Below are 19,000 nucleotides of genomic sequence, written 5' to 3'. Positions count from 1 at the left end.
ACACAAAACTCAGGAATGGTCTGCTTGCCAACCCCCCAGGACCTCCAGCTGGGAACTGACTTCAGACACATACGTGTTCATACTGACAGTGAAACAAGAACGCAGCCAAATTAAAATGTTTACGGTCAAGCCCTTTGATCGACTTTCTTTGCTGAAGTCAGGTTTTGTTAAAGTAATAAAAACATGTTTGTTTTAAGGTTAAAACCAAAGACCCCGTTAGAATGACAGGCCTTTTAATAAGGGGAGGAAAGACCGGGGCTCGGAGGGTCTGTGACAGCTGAGAAATGACAAGTAATTCAGAGAGATGGAGAGACTAGCCACTGAGCCTGAGGAGAACAAGAGAGTCAAAAAAAATAAAATAAAATAAAAATAAAAAAAAAATAGAGAGAGGAATGACTTTGAAAATAGGAGGAAAATGGAAAGGAAAAAAAGTGGGATAAGACAGAATGATTTAAAGGGGCATACTGTAGGGAACATGGGGAAAAAGGTAATCAGCAGATGAAATATGGAACAAAATTCCTGGGATCTCATTCTGCTACCTTTCAATTACTGAGTTTATTGCAGTAAACTTAAAAGCATGGAAGCTGGGACTACACCAAACTCCAGAACAGAATCACCTGCTGAATCTGAATTTTGCAGCTGGTTCAAAACTTGCCCTAAATAAAGGCCCTGCTCCTTTCCTCCCACCCATGCACGTGTACAAACTGAGGTTTATTCAAAATCCAGTTCTGGATCCTAGGCACAACACTTGGACTCAGCTTACAATGCACATTATTATTGCCACTAGAAATAGACTGCAGCAGAATGACCCACTCACATGAACGCACCCAAAGACCAAGAAGTGACATAGGGCTATATTCCTCTGATGTTTCCACACTGAATTAAAACACTCAGGCCGTGACCTGCATGACCTTTTAAACAGAAAAAAAGGATAAACTATGCAAAGCTGTCTAAATATGAGAGGCAGTTTAGTCTAGTTTCTGCTGTGTGTGGTCAGATTACTGAAGCACCAGGAAAAAAAAAAAAAGTTTTGGTTTGTTTTTTAACAGATGTAGTGGAAAAGGATAAAACCATTGGTGTTCTGTGTTTACCACCTCTGGATTTATTACAAGTGCAGTTTGAATTATTGCAAGATTTAGGAGTGTTCTACAGATTTTTTTTTTCCTAAAGAATCAGTATTATCATAAAATAACATATCTTTGATTTCCTGCAGCATTTGGTCACAGAAACAAGCAAATTTCTACTTTGAAATTCTTTTTACCCTGGTCTTGTGACTGTCATGAGATTCAAATAAAATCCTCAGGCAGCAATTTAGAGCACAGTTTTCAAATACTCCAGATTTGTTCTTGCTGATATTAATATAATGCTAAGTTTAGAATCAATTATTTGTGGCTGAATTCTAAATTTGGCCCTCTCTGTTGGTTCCTGTTATACAGATGAGCTGAAAAGCATCACTGAAACAAAATATAAGATGAAATTCAATAATGTATGTATGCACACGTGATTTTAGATGGGGGGTTGGTTTTGCTAGAAAAGCATTTTGCATTGAGCTTCACCTCAAAGGATCTCAAAGGATTTGCTAGCAATGAATATTTTAACATCGCAAGTTATTCAGAAATTGGTGAGTGTTATTAGCACCATTTTGCAAGAAGAACCTAAGAAATAGAGTGAAGGAGCAGTTTACCCATGGTCATAAAATCAGTGGCAGAACCTGTAAGAGAACCAGGGAGATCTTGCAAAGTTGCTGATACCTATACCAAGAGGAAACATGTCAAATATTGAAGATGACTTGCAACAAGGAAATAAAGTAAGGATTCTATTTTAGCCTCCTTTTGATGCGTATGGAGGTAACTTTCCTTCTGTCGAGTTGTTGAATTTTGTTTATCATTTTTACCTTAGAAATTCAAGTCCTATTTATGCTGCGAAACACTTGAGAGCTTGTGAAGTAGCAACTTCACAAGAGCCAGAAGAATGGAGGTGCAGGAGCTGAGAAAGATTTGATGATTTTTATCAGATTGTTTCTAACTTTTACTTTTGTTGCTTAGTTAATCCCATTTCTTCAGTGTTCAGTGTTATGGAGACAGAAAGCCATTGTGAAAATTGCTTCATATTGTTTCTCTGTTCTTGTAGTTAGTGTGGAAAAGAGAGAGCTAAAATAATAAATTCAGGCAGGCTACCGTTGGTATTTCTAAGGTTAAAAAACCAGGGAGGCGATGAGTGAAGGGAATCAAGCCTCATAAAGATAAAGAAGTGGCCCAAAAAACCTACAAGCCTGGCTGAAAAAAATACTGAACTGATCACACAATAGCTGAAATGCACATTCCCAGACAACACACTCATGCAGAAACAAAAAGAAAAAAAGCAGTGCCAAGTTTGGCAAGGTACAGCAGACACTGAAATGTTTTGAGTGTTTTTCTTCCCAGAACCAGAGGTTTTATTTCTTTCTTTTCTTTTTTTTTTAAATAGAGAACAAACTCACTGTAGGGCAACATCCCACTAGGGAGGCAGACACAATGATGATTCCTCAGTGGCCCCCTTTTCTTGCAAAGAAAAAAAAAATATGGCAGCCAGTAGTGAAGAAACAACTAGAGAGTTAGTAATGAGGTACTGGAAGCTTTGCCTGAGGTGGAAGGCAGAAGGGGAGCTAACAAAATGATGTGAAAGAACAGTTTAGCAACAGAGAAAAATGGGTGACTTCCGTTCCAGGAAATCTCAGCCTGCGTTGAGAAAGTCTTGGAGAGACCAAGTGCCTTAGATGTCAATTCCATAGCTAGAAGATGTATTAAAATACAAAAGGACCTCCCTTGAGCTATATGAGTAGATAGCTAGCAATCTTCTCTAAAGGATGTGGCAGCGGGATTGCCTGCTGTAGGTGGAGAGATTTATACTCCTCATTCCTGGAGGCTGAGTTTATAGCAACATACAAATGGCCATACTGGGTCTGACCAAAGGTCTGTCTTACCCAGAAACTTGTCTCCAACAGCAATCTGGAATACGTTTACTGAGAGTGTACCCAGAGAGGTACTGTTTGATAATAGAGCTCATCTCATAGCTTGCTGCCATCCCTTCAGCCCCGCTCTTATTGCTCACCCTGCTCTCTGCTGCATGTTTTTGGTGTTTCCTATACTCCGGGACTCAGTGGACCACACACTGAGCCAGCTCAACATGCTACACCTGCAAAAACATAACTGAGGTTTACCACCCACCCCTCAAAATGCTGCCAAATGTTTTCTCTTGTTGTGCAGAGCTGAATTAGTTCAACAAGCACCAAAGCCCATGCAAAGCAGGGGGGCACATATCACACGTCCACGGACAGGAGGAGCTGGGAGGCACAACCGTGCTTTGCAGCACTGGCGGGCCAGTAGGTTAGTTCAGCTCTGCAGAGCCTAGGAACAAGGTCTGTAACCCCCAAGCACAAAACACCGTGAGAGCTGTGAAAGGGGCAGAAGGGGGCATGCGGATCTCCATGAAAATTATCTGACAGGGAGGTCAAGTCAGGGCTGCCATCACAGCATGACAGAGGTGAAAAGCAGTGCTACAGCTAAAGGGAGAGGGTTTTTTACCAAGTGAATTAGGGGGGAGGGAACTTGTTTCCTTTTCGTTCCACTAAGCCAACAGAGTGCTATGAAAAAAAAAAAAGCCGCAATTTATATCCTAACCCGTGCAGCATAAAAGTATATGTGCGTATATATATATATTATGTGTATATATATATATATATAAGGGAGAATCACATCTGTCATACAAGCATATGCATACATAGGTTTACATGTGTGAGTATAATAAGCAAGCAAACATATCCACAGGCACACAGAAGCAGGCGCAGCACCTGGTGCAATCTAGCAAGGCAGAGAAAAGCAATGAAAGCCCTTCCAAATCAGTCGACTTCTGCCTCCTGCAGAGCCAGCCCATCCCTGAGGATAAAACAGGAGACAACGGGGCAGTGCTGCACATCCTTATGCAGTCCTGCTGGCTAAATTGTCTCAATTATGGGAGACTGCCACCTCAGCAGGAACCCTGCCGCATCCTCTCCAGCTTGCATCCTCGGCGCCCTCCAGTGAGTTAGGAAAAGCAGAGGTGAAGCAGCACCTGGCAAGGCCAGTGCCAATTAGACGCAAGCAGCAGGCAGGATCCCACCATGGTCTCCTTGAGATGCTTCAGGTATAGCTACCATTTTAGTCCAGCAGTTTTAATCCCAGCAAGAGGCACATTCCTAAGAAGAGCTGGCACTTGCCTCTAAATTGTCGTTTCTTGCTAGTGCCCCAGCACAAGTGCTGGCTGTGGGTGCCCTGTTCCACCCCTTCTCGTGATGCTCTGCCCGTGCTTCCTTGTGTCTGAGCATCTGCTTATGGTGGTGGCTGCTAGGGTTTGGAGCGCAACTGCGAGTGGAGTCTGAGGCTCTTAGAGCAAACCCCGTGATTTCCCAGGGGCTGTCAATAACAGGGAGACTCGGGAGAGAGAAGATAGTGGTTAGGGTGACAGCCAGATGGGGCAAGCCTGAGACACTGCTAATGAGGCAGGGTGGAGCAATAAAGGCAGCACGCAGCAGGCGAGGGGAACAGAGGTAGAGTCCTTGAATAGAAAGCAGCGTGATAATGAGGCCGTAGTGCTTTGCTTTAACTGCTTATGCTGTGCAGTCTGCAGCCTGCTGTGCGGGAAGAAGGTAAAGGGGAGTTGAGTTATTTAACCAAACTAAATAACAAGGAAGTCATGTCAGCACAACAGCCTGCTTTCACAGAACAATAGTCCCCTGGTGCTACATAAACACAGAGATCCAGACTAACCGTGTATTTTCTACACAAGAGGCAATCTCCCCTGTGCCTGCTGCGGATTCAAACAGCCCCGTTACCACTGTGAGGGCAGGAGATCTGCCAGTGTCACAGAGATTGGATCGACCTGCTGTGTCCCCATGGGCTCCAGATAGTCAGAAGCTAGCTCCTTGCACCAAGAGTGCTTTTTAAAGAGCGTTGGCCTCCAAATAGCTGGGACCAGAGTGTGATCAGAGAATAATAGCGGGCTGTCGATGTATCCTGCCAAGCCGTATGTCCGTCAGCAGTGATCTTAGCACCAGCCTCACAGGTAAGCCCGGAGACAACTCATAGCCCCAGGCCTATCAGCTTTCGCATAGTGACATATCTCTACAGCTAAACGTCTACCCAGCAGACAGCCCCTGAGTAGGAACGCGTCTCAGGCAGCACGAGGCATTCAGCAAGCTCTGCAGTTAATGGAGAGAGACCCAGTCATTAGTCAGGTCTGGTGGGCTTGTGTTCATGGTTCTGCCTGGCTCTGCCAACAGTTCAGTGTTTGACCTTGGGCAAATTGCTTCCTTGTTCTGTGCCTCACCTGCACTATCTGTAAAGTGGAATTACCACTGCTGTTAGCCTCAGACTGCGGTCTCCGAGTCCCAATTTCCTTCAGTTTCTGTGCAGTTCTTTTGAGATCCTGGCATGGAAGAAGCAATGTGTGAAGCCAGCAGCGATGTATACCAGAGGCCTGCTGTGGCGTAGAAAAAGGATGCATTGTGAAAACCCTATAACCAAAACAGCAGGCTCTGTGTGCTACCAGAAGCTGATGAATCTGCAAAAGCTCTGTTCCTGTAGGAAGACAAAGGTGCAAAAGAAACAGAGTGCCCTTGAGGATTCACCAGGGCGACACCTCCCATGCCCAGATCCTCAGGGGACCTCTCTCTGGGAAGAAATCCATTGTGGAGAAAGTTCTTTGGAGGCAGTAACTACCTGTGGAGGACCTCCACAACTCACCTTTCTGTCAAAGGCTAGCTTCCAGCCAGAGGTGTAGCTAAGGGGAGCTGTAGTGTGATGAGATGAGCAGTCTTGAAAGTCAGAGGGGAGATGTGGCCCATCAACTCCAATTAGCTTCTCTGCAGGTGCTTAATCCCTCTTGTTGTGTGGATATTATTTGTTTAGTTTTTCAAATGACTTCTGTCTGACTCCAAGTCCCAGGGCATGTTGATGTATAATAGGTGTGTTGTTAGCAGAATGCTTTGTATGAAACTTACTCTAGCTCATCTAATTTGGGGGATGGACAACTCCATCAGGTTTGTATCTGCTGCTTTTGCTTGGTGTGAAAAGTGGCTTTTCTCCTGCATGTTGCTTATTGTTTTTTTTCCCCCCTTAGAACGAGTTTTACCCACACTCCCCAACCCTTTTCCAGGTCAGTATATGCTTTATGTCAAAGTAGCTCTAGCCGGGTCATTCTCCATCATCCTGATATATGCGAAGAGCAAGGGATGGGCAAAACAGTGCAGGACAATAAGGGCCTTCCCATCTCTTCTACATGCCATTTGTTCTCTTCTGCTCACCTTCCTCATCCTTCCCTTCCCCCCTTCCATTTCAGGAAACCAGTCAGCTAAAAAGCAACAACCTTTAACCAAACTTTGATCCATGGCATCGTTTCCTCATCCAGGTCTGGACAGTCTTCAGTGGGGATCAGTTTGTCCAGAGACCCATTCCTTACATATATTCCAGTCCTATGCTTTCTTTTCACATATCCTGATTTGGATCAAAAGCATAAACAGGTCTAAAATGTTGCAGGGATGGTGGAGGGGACAAGTGAGAAGCTAAAAATCAAAGTGCTGCCAGGAGATTTTTTCACTCTAGATGTGCAAGCTATTCACAATGCGTTGTTTTCTCATTCCTCTGTCATATACCCCCAAATCTGTCTGTCCTGTAGTGCTGCATTTCGTGGAATCACAGAATCGTTCAGGTTGGAAAAGACCTCCAAGATGATCTGGTCCAACCATCCCCCTACCACCAATATCACCCACTAGACCATGTCCCTAAGCACCAGGTCCAACCTTTCCTTGAACACCCCCAGGGATGGTGACACCACCACCTCCCTGGGTAACCTGTTCCAATGCCCGACTGCTCTTTCTGAGAAGAAATGTCTCCTCATTTCCAACCTGAGGCAGACAGCATGAAAGAAAAGCTCAAGGTAAACACATAAACCACAGTGAGGTGTTACGGACTGGTTTATTACAAAGGGAGGAGGTATGAAGGGAAAACAGAGCCTGAGTATTTTTCCTGTTCTTGCCACATGCTGCTAAAGCATGCCTCAGGTCTAGGTAGCGTGGCCCAGATGTGCACATGAGGTTTGGTGTTTGGATGCAGTCTTGAGATTGTGTAAAAGCACAGCGACTCAGCACTTCCTGAAATTGGGCTGTTTCCAGGGGTTTGAAGCTAAATCAGCAGTAAGGCAGCCAGTCCCCTTATTCACTTAAAACACTTTGGCCTAGGGCTCCTCAGTATCTTTGCTTCACTGCCATATGATGGAGATATACTCAACTCATGGGATGCTCTGAGGCCTCAATAGTTAATGTCTGCGTAGAGCTTGGAGGTAGAGTGTTATTAGGAACCCATGTTGTTTTGCAAAAGGGCACCTGCCCAAGTAAAGCACCTGCAGGTACTCCCATGAAAAGAACAATAAATGCTGGGTGTTACATCAGCTCCGTTTAACTACTCTGCGTTTTCAAATCAAGCTCTGCTCTTGGCAACTTATTCAGGCTCAGGATGTAGTCACAATTGCCTATTTAAAAGGCAAATCCACAAACACAATCAAAGAAAAGTACCTAAAAAAGGAGGGAAAAAAAAAAAAAAGAAATCAAGCTACCATTAAAATTAAATCCCAGAGAGTGATTTGTAAATAACATTCAAGGAGCTGAAGAAAGGAGTAAAGTAGGCCGTTGGGAACCTAGTGTGGCAAAATAAATCCAATTAAACACCATTATCGTATGTATTGCAAATGAAACGTGTGCCTGGATATGAAATTAAAGTTGCTGAGGCTGTTTGGGATGTAAGGTTTTGAGGAGTTTTCCAATTTTGCTTGTTCTTTTTTAAGCAGAACTTTCAATGACAAATATTTTTGTCTGATGGAAAACCCAGGGCTCTTTCTTTTTATGATTATTTTTATTATATATCCTTAAATTCCACAAGCAGGCACTGTTAATTCTTTTCGGAGCCAGCCCTGTTTACAGCTGGCTTTGAATTAGTAGTCCATTAAGGTAAATGATAAAGCAAAAACTGCAAGTGAGCAAGGCCCAGATTTCCATACCAAATGCCCCTCCTAATCAAGCTGCCAAGGCCATCCTGCAAAGCTTTTGTCAATCCTTTAAAACACTTTCCACTCTGCCTTTGAAGTTTTTATTTTTTTCTTTTTGCTGCTCCCTGTTCTCCTGAGATCATCTTGAAGGACATCCTGGTGTGACATCACTTCTGTGAGGCATCTTCAGGAGTTTGTGATGCCAAATGCTGGGATATCTCCTGTGACCCAGGACATGCTAAGAGGATTTTGCAGAGGGGGAAAGTAGAATTTAAATACTCTGGACCTCATTTGGTATCTGAAAGCCCCTACCAGCTTCTTTAATGTGGGCCTTCAGCACAGATACTGATTTATCTCAACATTTGCTTTTACTTTGCTGTTCACTTTCAAAGGAACCTTAGGCATAAAAGCTTCTTGTCTGACCTTTTTCTCCCTATGGGTTTATATTCTGAGATGCAGTCCTCAGCTCTCAAACAAGCCCTTCCTCAGTGACCACAATCGCAGCCTCTTCTCCCTCAATTTCCATTTCTCTTAAGCCTTGGTAACACTTCCCTGCCCTGTAGGGCTTTGAGCATTAATTTTAAAAGGAAGGTGTCTTGAGATGAAGAGCACTGTGCTCATGCTAAGCATTGCTATCATCAGCTAGCTGCTGTGAAAACATCTTGTTTTCAGGCAGGCTAGGGACTCGGAAGAAGCCCATTCAGCTGAACACATGGGACTTGAATTTGATGAGGCTGTATCCTAGAAGGCTGGTGGAGCCTAGCTGATTCAGCTCTCAGCTGATTTGTCCCTGGTAAATGTTCCATCTCTCCTGATTCTCCAGCAGGGAACTTGCCCTGAAAAGTCTTCCAGGATGATGTCACCTCATCACATTTTCCTGTCCACGTGGTAACCACATTGTAATGGGATGTCAGAACACCTAGCTGGCCTTAGTGTATCATCAAGTGATTTTCTAAGGGGTTTTCTTCTGGAAGGAGAATTTGCTCATTCCCCACCACACCTGCCAACACCACGGCAAATGGGATCTCTGTTGCACCTCGAAAGCGTCTGTCACTAGTATGCCACTGGTTCCATCTCTGTCCTCCTCCTTTGTCCCTTTGCCCTCAGCCCTTTGCACGTAGACTCACTCCTCTATGATTAGCCCTTAGTGTCCACATCAGAATGACTTACCCAGCCTGACAGGCTTCAAAACCTGTAAGTCTTCCTCTTGGGAGTTTTGCGATGAGGGCTTACCACAGATTAACCAGGAACTTTCTCAGCATGGTTAGCTCGAACCCCAAGAGCTCCACAGGGGGATGCCTTGTTGCCAAGAGGGTGGCACAATCCAGTCATGGTCATCAACACAGATTTACAGTAATAGTGTGTAAATAACTGGCGGAGGGGAAGGGAAAAGGAGAATGAGCAGTCCTGTGTTTCTGCCAAAACACGCACTGATCGGAGAATGACCCTGTACGACTGTAGCTCGTAGCTAGTCTCCATTTAGCTGTAGCCCGTGTAGCTTGTGCTGTCACTAATGCCTTCATCGAGTGGGTGGGAGCTGGGGGAAGGGAGAAAAGAGATGTTCATTTGTGTCTGATGACCAGAGTGGGAAACATAGAGCACCTTTCTTTGGAATACCCTCTCAGTTCTCCTCCATCCCCGTGGAGGTCCTAGCTATGGAGGAAAGAAGAGTTCATCCATTGCATTGAACTCCACCCGTGGCTGCTCCCCTGTCACTTCCTCCATTGCCCAAACAAAGCTAAGCAGGCAGCTGTCCTGTGAGCTGGGTCTCCTTGTTTTGGCAAAAGGTTGAAAGTCTGAACATTTTTGAAGCTATGGGGAGAAGCATGGGGGAATACATGAGAAAGTACAGATTGTAAAGGGTTAACACATGATTTGCAGGGGGGTTGCTGCTTAGGTAGCGATATGGGAGCAGTCCACAAAAACCAGTCCTTCCAGTACGATGTGGCTGGTTAAAGAACTCATCCGTCTCTCAAGTCTTCTTCACTGAAGCCAGAACTTCTTTCTCAGATGGTTTCCAAGAAATGGTCAGTGAAAACCCAAGCCTTTGGAGCCTTTGAATCATACTTGTTGGTAGGGCTGGGGAAAACATAGCATAAACAGGCTAAAATAGCCAATCTTGTCCTATGGTGATCCTGACATAGAAATTACCAGCAGACAAAAATGCTGGTTGTAGGGACCAAGCTTAGGAGGGCATCAGCACCTGGTAACGCCCATGACCCTGGAGATCAAGCTCAACTCAAGGTTCACCTTGCTCCCTGGCGGTGGTATCCAGCCAGATTTTCCCAAAAGCTCATTCTCCATTGCAGAAGGGGATGGCTCTGCAGGGTGGATCAGGCAAGCCAAGTTTCTTTCAGCACTCAAGGTCAGTGTTCATCCCTGCCAGGTCAGTAGGCTGCAATTGCAGTGGGTGCCAAGCCTGCTGGGGCTTCAGGCCAAGGGAACAGAAAGAACAAGACAGGGCAAAGGCAGGCGGCCAACATCATATTGATTTTTTTCTTGATATTTCATAGGTACCAGGCAAGCAGTGTCATTACGTCTTATTTTGACCATGTGGTTAAAAGTGAATAAAAGTCAGAGGTGATGATAGTGTGCTCCAAAATGGATCATAAGTACGGAGTGGGAAACAATTATCTTAGGGGAAAGAGAAATGCCAAGAATTATTTCTGCTACTACAGCTACTAGCATTATTTGGTGAGCTTTCTGGATAGCAACAGACAGTTTCTGTTTGCTGAGACTGTTTAAAAAATTAGAAAACATTCTAATTCCTTCCCAAAAAGTGTAAAGAAAAGAAACCAGCTTTTTTTAAAGGGGAAAAAAAAAAGACACAAGGGAGAGAGAGAGAGAAATGGCTTTATTGCTTGATCTGTTTCTGTACTTTTTGTTCATTAATTTTAATTTAGATTGATTTATTCCAGAATGAGCCCTGGATTGCATATATTTGCATAACCCTTTCCGGTAGTAATGCTGTGGAGAATCCAGTGAGGGAGGAAGAGCAGAAGCAAAGGGTAGGAACTGAGACTGCAAGTCCCAGAAGATGCTCCTCAGGGCTGGGCCCTTGCACTGGGGTAGCGAAGGCATTTCAAGGTCTGGTTAGTCACAGGTGCAGCTTTGCACGCCTGCAGAACAGCCCTGCCAAACAGAGGTCAGGGCTCAGCAGTCAGCTGGGAGAGTGGAGGTTGGGTGAAACCACTGCGGGAGAAAACACAGAGCCCATGGAAAAGCACCTGCCTTGGAAAATCAGTTGTGCAGCAGGGACACCAATGGATAGCATCGGAGCTGTAGCACGGAGAGATTGCCCTGCAGAGCAGGGCTCGGGCAGACCACGACCCTCCTGGGCCAGATGTCCCCTGCCTGGAGGACACTCATACCTGATACCATCCATATGTTAGGTGGGTTTTGGAAGCTGTCAGATGAACCTTCCTCCTTAGAGATTAGGAGACCGACCTATACCCACTGCACAGAAAGTGTACCAAAATGCTCGCTCTTCCCTCTCCCTCTCCTACCCTCCTGTGGTAAGCTGCCAGCTGGGCTGACGGGGACACAAGTGTGGAGGGCAGCAAGGAGGATGAAGAACAGCCATTGTTGTCTTGATTTAATCCTCAAGCACACTCAAAATTTCCTCGCACCCCTAAGAGAAAACGGCCAAAGAGCAATTCCCACCTTCCTCCTCCTCCTCTCCCCCTGCTCCCATTTTGACTATACACCACTTAAGAATTTGCCTAACAAATTGACCTCCCCTCTGGTTATTGTCCCAAGTGAACAGCCTCTCCATTCACTAACCCATGACGGTAAGTCGGTTTGGGAAGCAGCGGGTTTATCTTCCCGGCTCAGGCACTGCACTGGGCCTGCTTGTGAACCAGTTGCCATTCAGTGTCTGCTCTGCTGTTGATAAAGCACATTACACATGGCTGGGCTTGCATGATTAATACAGCTGTCTAAGCGCTCTCTCTAAAAACAAAAACAACCGGGAGAAGGGAGGTGGGGGATTTGGGAGGGAGGGGGGTGCACAGGGGAAAAAAAAAAAAAAAACAACCATTCCAAAGAAATCAGGCTTGCAGAAAAAGCAGAGCTCTCCTGGCAGGCCTGCCCTGCTGTGGCCGAGCAGGTCTGTCAGCAGAGCATCCCTGCAAAAGGGAGAAGCCTAGTGGCAAGGCAAGCGAAGGAGAAGTGCGCTGGCCCTTCCCCAACATCACCTGCATGTCCCTTTGCAATTTGGGAAATGGATGCATGGACAGGAGCAAGGACACAAGGGGTCAGGCCACAGAGGAGGATGTGCTGTGACCAGCACGGCTTCAGTGAGGTCCAGCCAGGCTGCCTGTACGGTAGGTGTTACAGACACGCATGCTTGCTGGTGGACCAGTACACTCCTGAGCCAGATCACTTTATGCACTGCACACACACCCCATGCTCAGAGGCACATCCCACCTTCGCTGAGCAGTTTTTATGCACCCCAGAACATCTGGAGGATGGACAGAGTGGCTGCAGGCATCTTTTCCTTTGCTCCCAAGTCACCCAGACGTAGGCCAGCTCAGCTGTCTGTAAGCTGCAGTGACTTTCCTTCTTGTGTTACTGGCCTGGGAACGGGCAGTGGAAGCCCTTTCTGCTCCAGCATTACCCGTGACTGGGCCAGGAAGCCAGCATGAAAGCCCTGCTTGCACTGTGAAGTGAGCAGGAGTCATGCAACTTCACACCTGTACACACATCCATATTTTGATGAGAACTACAGAGGGCACAAAGAAGTATTCGTGTAGACCACGTGCTTTAGAGATGTGCACCAACCCGTGGGCCTGGCTTGACTCTCGTGAGATCTGTGGTTTTCTGAAAGCCCAGAGAAGTGTGCGGTCTCCTTTATGGTGTTCCCATGATCTGGGCCCCGTATTTCTTGTTCAGAAGCAGCCCTTGACAAAAGCTAGCTAAAACCTCATTCCAGCTTGTTCCACACCTGCACCAGGAGGGAGGGGGCCCAGGGGGCCTTCTCACCCCACAGGGGCCGTTTCTGCTAAGGGTGGTGGTGCAAGGGAGTCCACAGGGAGGAGTGATGGCCTTAAGAAGACCTCAAGGACAGGTCAGGGGGCACCATGCTGCAGGCACTAGAGACGGAAAGGAAGGGCCGAGGCAGTGATACAACTGGATTACAGTACCAGAGTAATGTCTAGCATGCTGGTCACTCTCCAGCCCAATCTAGTTCACCTTCTGCTTCGATCTCCTTACCAGGCACCCCTCAGCGTGTCCCTCCCTCTTCATTTCTGTTCACAGCCACTCAAATCTTTCCCATGCCAAATACCCAGCAAAGCGTGTGGAAAACTGTAGCAAGGATTAAGTAGGTAAACAGACACGCACAAAGCTGATGAAAATATTAATTTTTCAAGAGGTTCCAGAGTTTCCCATTAGCAAGCCTGCTTCCTAGGGCTGTGTATGCTCTGGGTGAGGGGAGCTGTGCTCTTTGTTCCTTAATGAGAAGCCAAACTGTTGCCACAGCCGGTCTGCTATGTCTTACACATGTGCTTGAGATGTGAGTAGAGGAGGTTTTTTTTTTTCTATCTTAGAAAAATGAAAAGCAGAAAAAGCTTAGATCTTCCCTGTGATGACCCCAAAAAAACTCTGTGTTACGTATTTTTTGGATGCTTTGCTTGTAGGATGAAAGTCTTCAATGAATGGTTTGAAGACAAGGGAGTTGTGAGTAACTGATTTTGTATCAGTAGTTTGCAAGATGTTTATATATATATACATATATTTATTATTATATATATTTATTTTTTATATATATATATACATATATATCCTCCAACTACTAGGAGAATGGAAAGGGTGGGAGACATTTCTTAGCCGTGAGAGAACTGTGGAACTTTCTGATGCCTTTAGGATAGATCTAGTAATGAAAAATATGTGTAACCTTGAAACGTAGGTGGTCTTCTGGCCACCACCAGCCTCACTGATCATGATAATAGCTCAATTCCAGACTAGCAGTACTACATACCAGCTCCAGGATAAATGGTGTAAGCAGCCATCTTTTGAAAAGCACAGCCTTCTCAGAGCGACACTGAGAAATATGATTTCAGGGATAGTCTTCAGACCTCGGAGAAGGATGGGTGAGCTGCATTGCAGAATGAATCTTCACTGTGACACGAGGTATGATAGATTAGTACTTAGTGCACCATGAATGAGCTCCAAAACATGGGGAAGAAGTGTTCAGTGCTAAAAAAACCCATGAGCAAATTCTGAAATACATTAAACAGTGTGCTAAGATTGATAGACACCAGAGACATTGCCTTAATCTTGTTGGAGAGTTGCTGCAGGGCATCCTCCGTAGTTTACACAGTGGTACTTCTGCCTCTAGAAAAGCCAATCTATTGCCAGTGCCGTTACAGTCAAATTTTAATTACAGGAGAAGAACCCCACAGATACTAACTGGTAGTGAGAATGGGCCACAAGCAAGTAACAAACAAAACAGTTTCAACATTGAGAACAGGGAGTGAAAAAGCATGTCTTCTCCTCAAAGCAGGGGGGATGGACAGGAAACTAGTAAGGAAGAAGCCCCAGATGAACCCTAGTAAGTAGAAACTGCTAATCCCTAAAGCCTCAGAGTAGAGTGCAAAGCCTTGGAAGAAAGAAATTAATAACTTTCAAAGTATGACCTTGAAAATGGAATTAACAGTATTCGTCCCTTTTAAGCCTTCATGATAATAAAGATTTCATCTTCTGAAGCCCTAGCAAGAGTCAACAGACTGGAAAAATGACTTCTTCCAGGGGAGCTCGCAAGTGTAAAACCTAAGACCCCTCCAGGAACCAGGGAGTGAGGTGCCATGGAGACACCTACATGGTGCATATCCACTTCCCCTTTGACCTTAGAGGCCAAACATCCCTTAGAGGATATTTTCATTCCTCCCTCATTTTTGGTCCTCTTTGCTCAAGACGCAAGACTCCAACCTTTGCTGTAAGCAAAGTTAACCTGTCACCAGCACGGAGCACGGAGCCACTGAGGATGAAGAGCAGTTTGAAAAATGTCAGGCCAGCTCCACTTGCTTTGCCATCACTCCCTTCCTTCCCATCACAGAGAAGTCTTTCTAGCCTGTCTCCTGCCTCCCCCGTGGCCTAACCTTCAGCTAGAAGCTCATGGGGTCCGACTGTCCTCTTACACTGGGTTTTATCTCACATTCTTTGAGAGGATCCCAGGGGCAGATTCACCAAAGCAAGTGAAGAGCCTGTAGCTTTCTGGTGCCTTTTGAAACTTCTCTCTGGGCTCTTGACCATGAGCACCAACAGACTTACCAAGCCCTAGAGTCTTGATAATGTAAATAAGAGAAAACCCAGGCATCTGCTGTCTCTTTTCCTATCTCCACTTCGTTTTACTCAGGTGATAAAAGCTGGGAGCCAGTGGGAAATTCCGCATTGGTGAGTGCAGGTGTGAAACATGTAGATGGGTGGGTGATTTTTTTTTTTCCCCTCTCCATATGGACCAAGAATATATCTACTCCTTGCTTGCATCTCAAAAAACCCTTTTAAAGGTCTGTGTTGGGAAGCTTGAAAGTCGTAGTTCCAATTTCTGCTGGCAGTCATCATGGTGCTTACAGCATTTGGAGGCATACCTCTGTGCAGCCAAGCGGGCTTGTGGATTTGCTTACTGGTCTCATCTGGTTTGTCTGTTCAGCAAGGGTTACTAAGCACAGCAGGTCAGCCTCCAGGGCTACAGTTCTGTACATCTTATAGGTGCCATCAGAGGTGGTATCAGTCTTGCAAAAGGGAGCTGAAGGCAGTGAGCATGCAGAAGCAGGCATTTTCCGTGGGGAGGAAGTAGAGTGGGTTAGCTTTACCCATGCAACCTTGGTTTCTTGCAACTACAGTGGATAGACGTCTTCCTTTTGACAGGGACAACCAACCCAGCAGTTCAGAACTGCCACCTGAAGCTGTTGTAGCAAGGACACTGCTGCATAGTGGCTGTGGGAAGGTGCAGACCAGTGGGGGGCAGATTGCACGCCACATAAACATAACCACGTTGTGCTCAGAGCATGCAGAGCTGGCACCCCTCCTTTAGGCCCCAGGGTTTTTTTGCCAGCAGGTCTGTCTGTGCAGGACCCCAGGGTTTTCCCCCAGGTGTCCCTAGCCACTAGCCCTGTGTTTTAATGCCAGCCAGTGTTATTCCCTTGCAGACACCATGCAGCCAGGAAGGATGCTGCTGTGCAGATCTGTAAACAGGCTGGAGCCGACTTACGGTCTGTCTGCCACTGCAGAGGAGGAAGCCAGGGCCTCTGGCTAGCCACCTAGACAGACTGACCGACTCTAACAGGGGGCAAGTGCCCTAAGATCCCCAGTTTTGCTCCCGGTGCTGGCCTTGTCCCATCCAAAACAGGCAGCAGCAGCATCTATGGGAGTCCCTGGCAGCGCAGCATCCCTGCCCGGCCAGACACCTTGCAGGGGAGGCTTCTGCGGGGTTCAAGTGAGCCCTGAGATGGTGGGTAGTTTTATTATTTTTTTCCCGTTTTTATTTATTTATTTATTTATTTATTTTTTCCTCTTTATTTTTTATTCTCTGCCTTCGGCTGCCACCTGGTGGGAAGGAGGCGTGCGGCTGCAGCCTCCAGCAGTGCTCAGGGCACAGACGGGAACGCCTGCCCCTGCTGCAGCTCCCCCTGCTCCTCCAGCCAAGCCGGGGCACAGGTGAACAGCCGAAAAAATTAAAAAATAAAAATAAAAAATATATTGAGGGAGACTGTGGATACAGAAGTCTTCGGGTAGGCCAGAATTTCAAGGAAGAAAAAAAATGTTCTTCCATGTCGTGGATGCCCCATCCCTGGAGGTACTCAAGGCCAGGCTGGATGGGGCTTTGGGCAGCCTGGTCTGGTGGGAGGTGTCCCTGCCTGTGGCAGGGGGTTGGAATTGGATGGTCTGTAAGGTCCCTTCCAACCTGAGCCGTTCAGTGATACTGTGAAAATCAAGCTCTTAAGGAGTGTTGAGTTGGCCCCCAGCTGCAGGGGCCGGGACTGAAGGTTGGATGAGACCCTTGGCCTGACCCCATAGAGCTGGTCTCTTGCAGTGGGCTCCTTTTGGCAGGCTGGTTTTGAGGAACAGGTGAGCTGGTTTTGAGGAACAGGTGAGCTGGTTTTGAGGAATAGGCTTTGCAGTCTCACTGGGGTTTGCAGTGAACCTGAGAAGCACCCTGCTTTTCCTCCTCCCTCCGCCTTCTCATCCAAGTCCCACCACCCTGCCTGCCCCCTCTTTTCCTGCACCCTTTATGGCAGTAGGAGCATTTCAGCCATATGGTGCGATGCAGCATACACACACCTATGTGTATGGGGCAGATCATTTGGTGTAGCTGTTTACCTTGTGCTGAAAGACTAAATCCCTGCAGTGGTGCAAGGCTCTGAGCCAGTGTCAGAGCAGAAAAATGTTCTGAGGGGCAGCCACAAGCTTGCTTTCTTTTTTTTTTCCTTTTTTTTTTTTTTTGGTAATTAAAAAATATTTTTCTTTCTCAAGCCTTGCCCCCAGAAGCAGCACAAGTGTTTAGGCTGCTGCCCTTCCACTAAAGAACAAAATAAATCCAGCCTGAGGCAAACACCCAGCGTGGGAACATTCCTCCCGCCCCATTAATGCCTGCGAAGCGATAAGCAAGCGGGGCCTTACAGTGGGAAAGGTCAGGCACCCTTAATAACAGCAGGTGCCACCGGCTTGGCGTGCGAGGCTGATAAAGCTCTGGCAGCGCCGCCTAAGCAGCATGCTTTGTGCCAGAGCGTGCAGCCACTGTCAGCTTTCTGCTGCGGGGAAGGGTTTGCCTGCAGCGGGGGAAAAAAAAATCACTGGGGCCTCACTTGCTCTTCCACACCGTGATTCGAAAATGTGAAGGTGTTCTCCCAGCAGTGTGTGGAAAGGACCCCTGGGGCTTCTTTGTGTGAGGCTGGTGTGGGTCCAGCATCACCTGCAGGTGGGCAAGAGTAGCAAGGGCATGGTGGCACAGCTCCATCCTCCCCCTAGCTAAATTTATGGACATAGCTCGGGCTACTCTGCCGTGGGAGAGACGTAGGACAGTGCACATGGTCCCCTTCAGCCCAGGGGGAGCTGTGTAAATCGGCTGCCTCGTGCTGTGGCACCAGCGCAGATGACCAAGGCTGGCTGTGGTTAGTCTTCCCGGCCGTGGTCCACCTGCATCTGCACCCCTTGCCAGCTGCAGCACGGAAGGGAGGCGTGATCGCTTTGCCCTTGCCAGTTTTCAGCCTGTGCCTTCCTGGTTTGATTAATGCGGTCCGACACGGCCAGCCGCTTGGAGTCTGGGGTCCCTCAAGGGTTTACTTGTGAAATGGTGCCAGATATGCGTATGAGCTCAGCAGCAGCAGCAGCAACCCAATTCTTTTCCCTGGCTACGGTGGAAGAAAACCCCCTTCGCCATTGCACGGCCATGAACTTGGCAGTGCAGCCAAATTGCGGGGAGTGGTTAGCCCCGGAGATTAGCTGGCAGAGCAAACTCTCAGGACACCGGCTCAAGGTTACCAAACTGGGGGGACAGCGGAGAAGGCACCATTCGTTTGCCAGAGCCCCCCCGTCCGCCCCCTGGGGAAGGGGACACTTTGCTGCCGGGGATGCTCGCCAGGGGGCGGCGGAGACCGCGGCGTGAGCGTTGGCCATAACCGGTGCCCTCGATGCCTGAATTCATTGAGTTTTCAAGGCTTTGGTCTGTGATCGGGCTGGAACCGTCCCACGCTTTCACAGCACGTGTGGAGGTAAATGCAGTGCACCTGGTGTGGCCTTTACCTGGCTCTGCTGCAAGGCACGGGGATCACACGCAGCCGCCAGGCTGAATTTGTGTGTGCTGCAGTGGCACAGAGAAAGCTCCATGGAGAAGTGTGAGGAGGTACCTAGAGCTATGATCATTTTTCAGTCATGGAGATGGGAGTCTTGGGTCATCAGATGTCTACAAGCTTGCTCACTCGAGCTCGAGCAGGGCAGAAGCTGG

At 47.1% G+C, this 19,000-nt stretch overlaps 1 protein-coding gene across 10 annotated transcripts in view; it reads left to right on the top strand.

Moving 5' to 3' along the window:
- LSAMP (limbic system associated membrane protein) overlaps window positions 1-19,000 on the top strand; it is a gene marked incomplete at its 5' end in the record, with an annotated part of 966,571 nt that overhangs the window by 939,376 nt on the left and 8,195 nt on the right. For 6 of the 10 annotated variants that reach the window (XM_080577201.1, XM_080577191.1, XM_080577199.1 and 3 more), the window contains one exon: window positions 6,136-6,171. The exons of 3 other annotated variants lie outside the window; for them this stretch is intronic. In XM_080577201.1, coding sequence (XP_080433327.1) covers window positions 6,136-6,171 — 36 coding nt within the window. Of the gene's footprint in view, window positions 1-161; window positions 382-6,135; window positions 6,172-19,000 lie in introns of those variants that run through there. One more of the 10 variants, XR_013945403.1, reaches the window with a different exon arrangement.

The sequence above is a fragment of the Anser brachyrhynchus genome, assembly GCF_964034855.1.
Source record: "Anser brachyrhynchus genome assembly, chromosome: 1".
Taxonomy (NCBI): domain Eukaryota; kingdom Metazoa; phylum Chordata; class Aves; order Anseriformes; family Anatidae; genus Anser; species Anser brachyrhynchus.
This window is presented reverse-complemented; position numbering and strand designations above follow the sequence as displayed.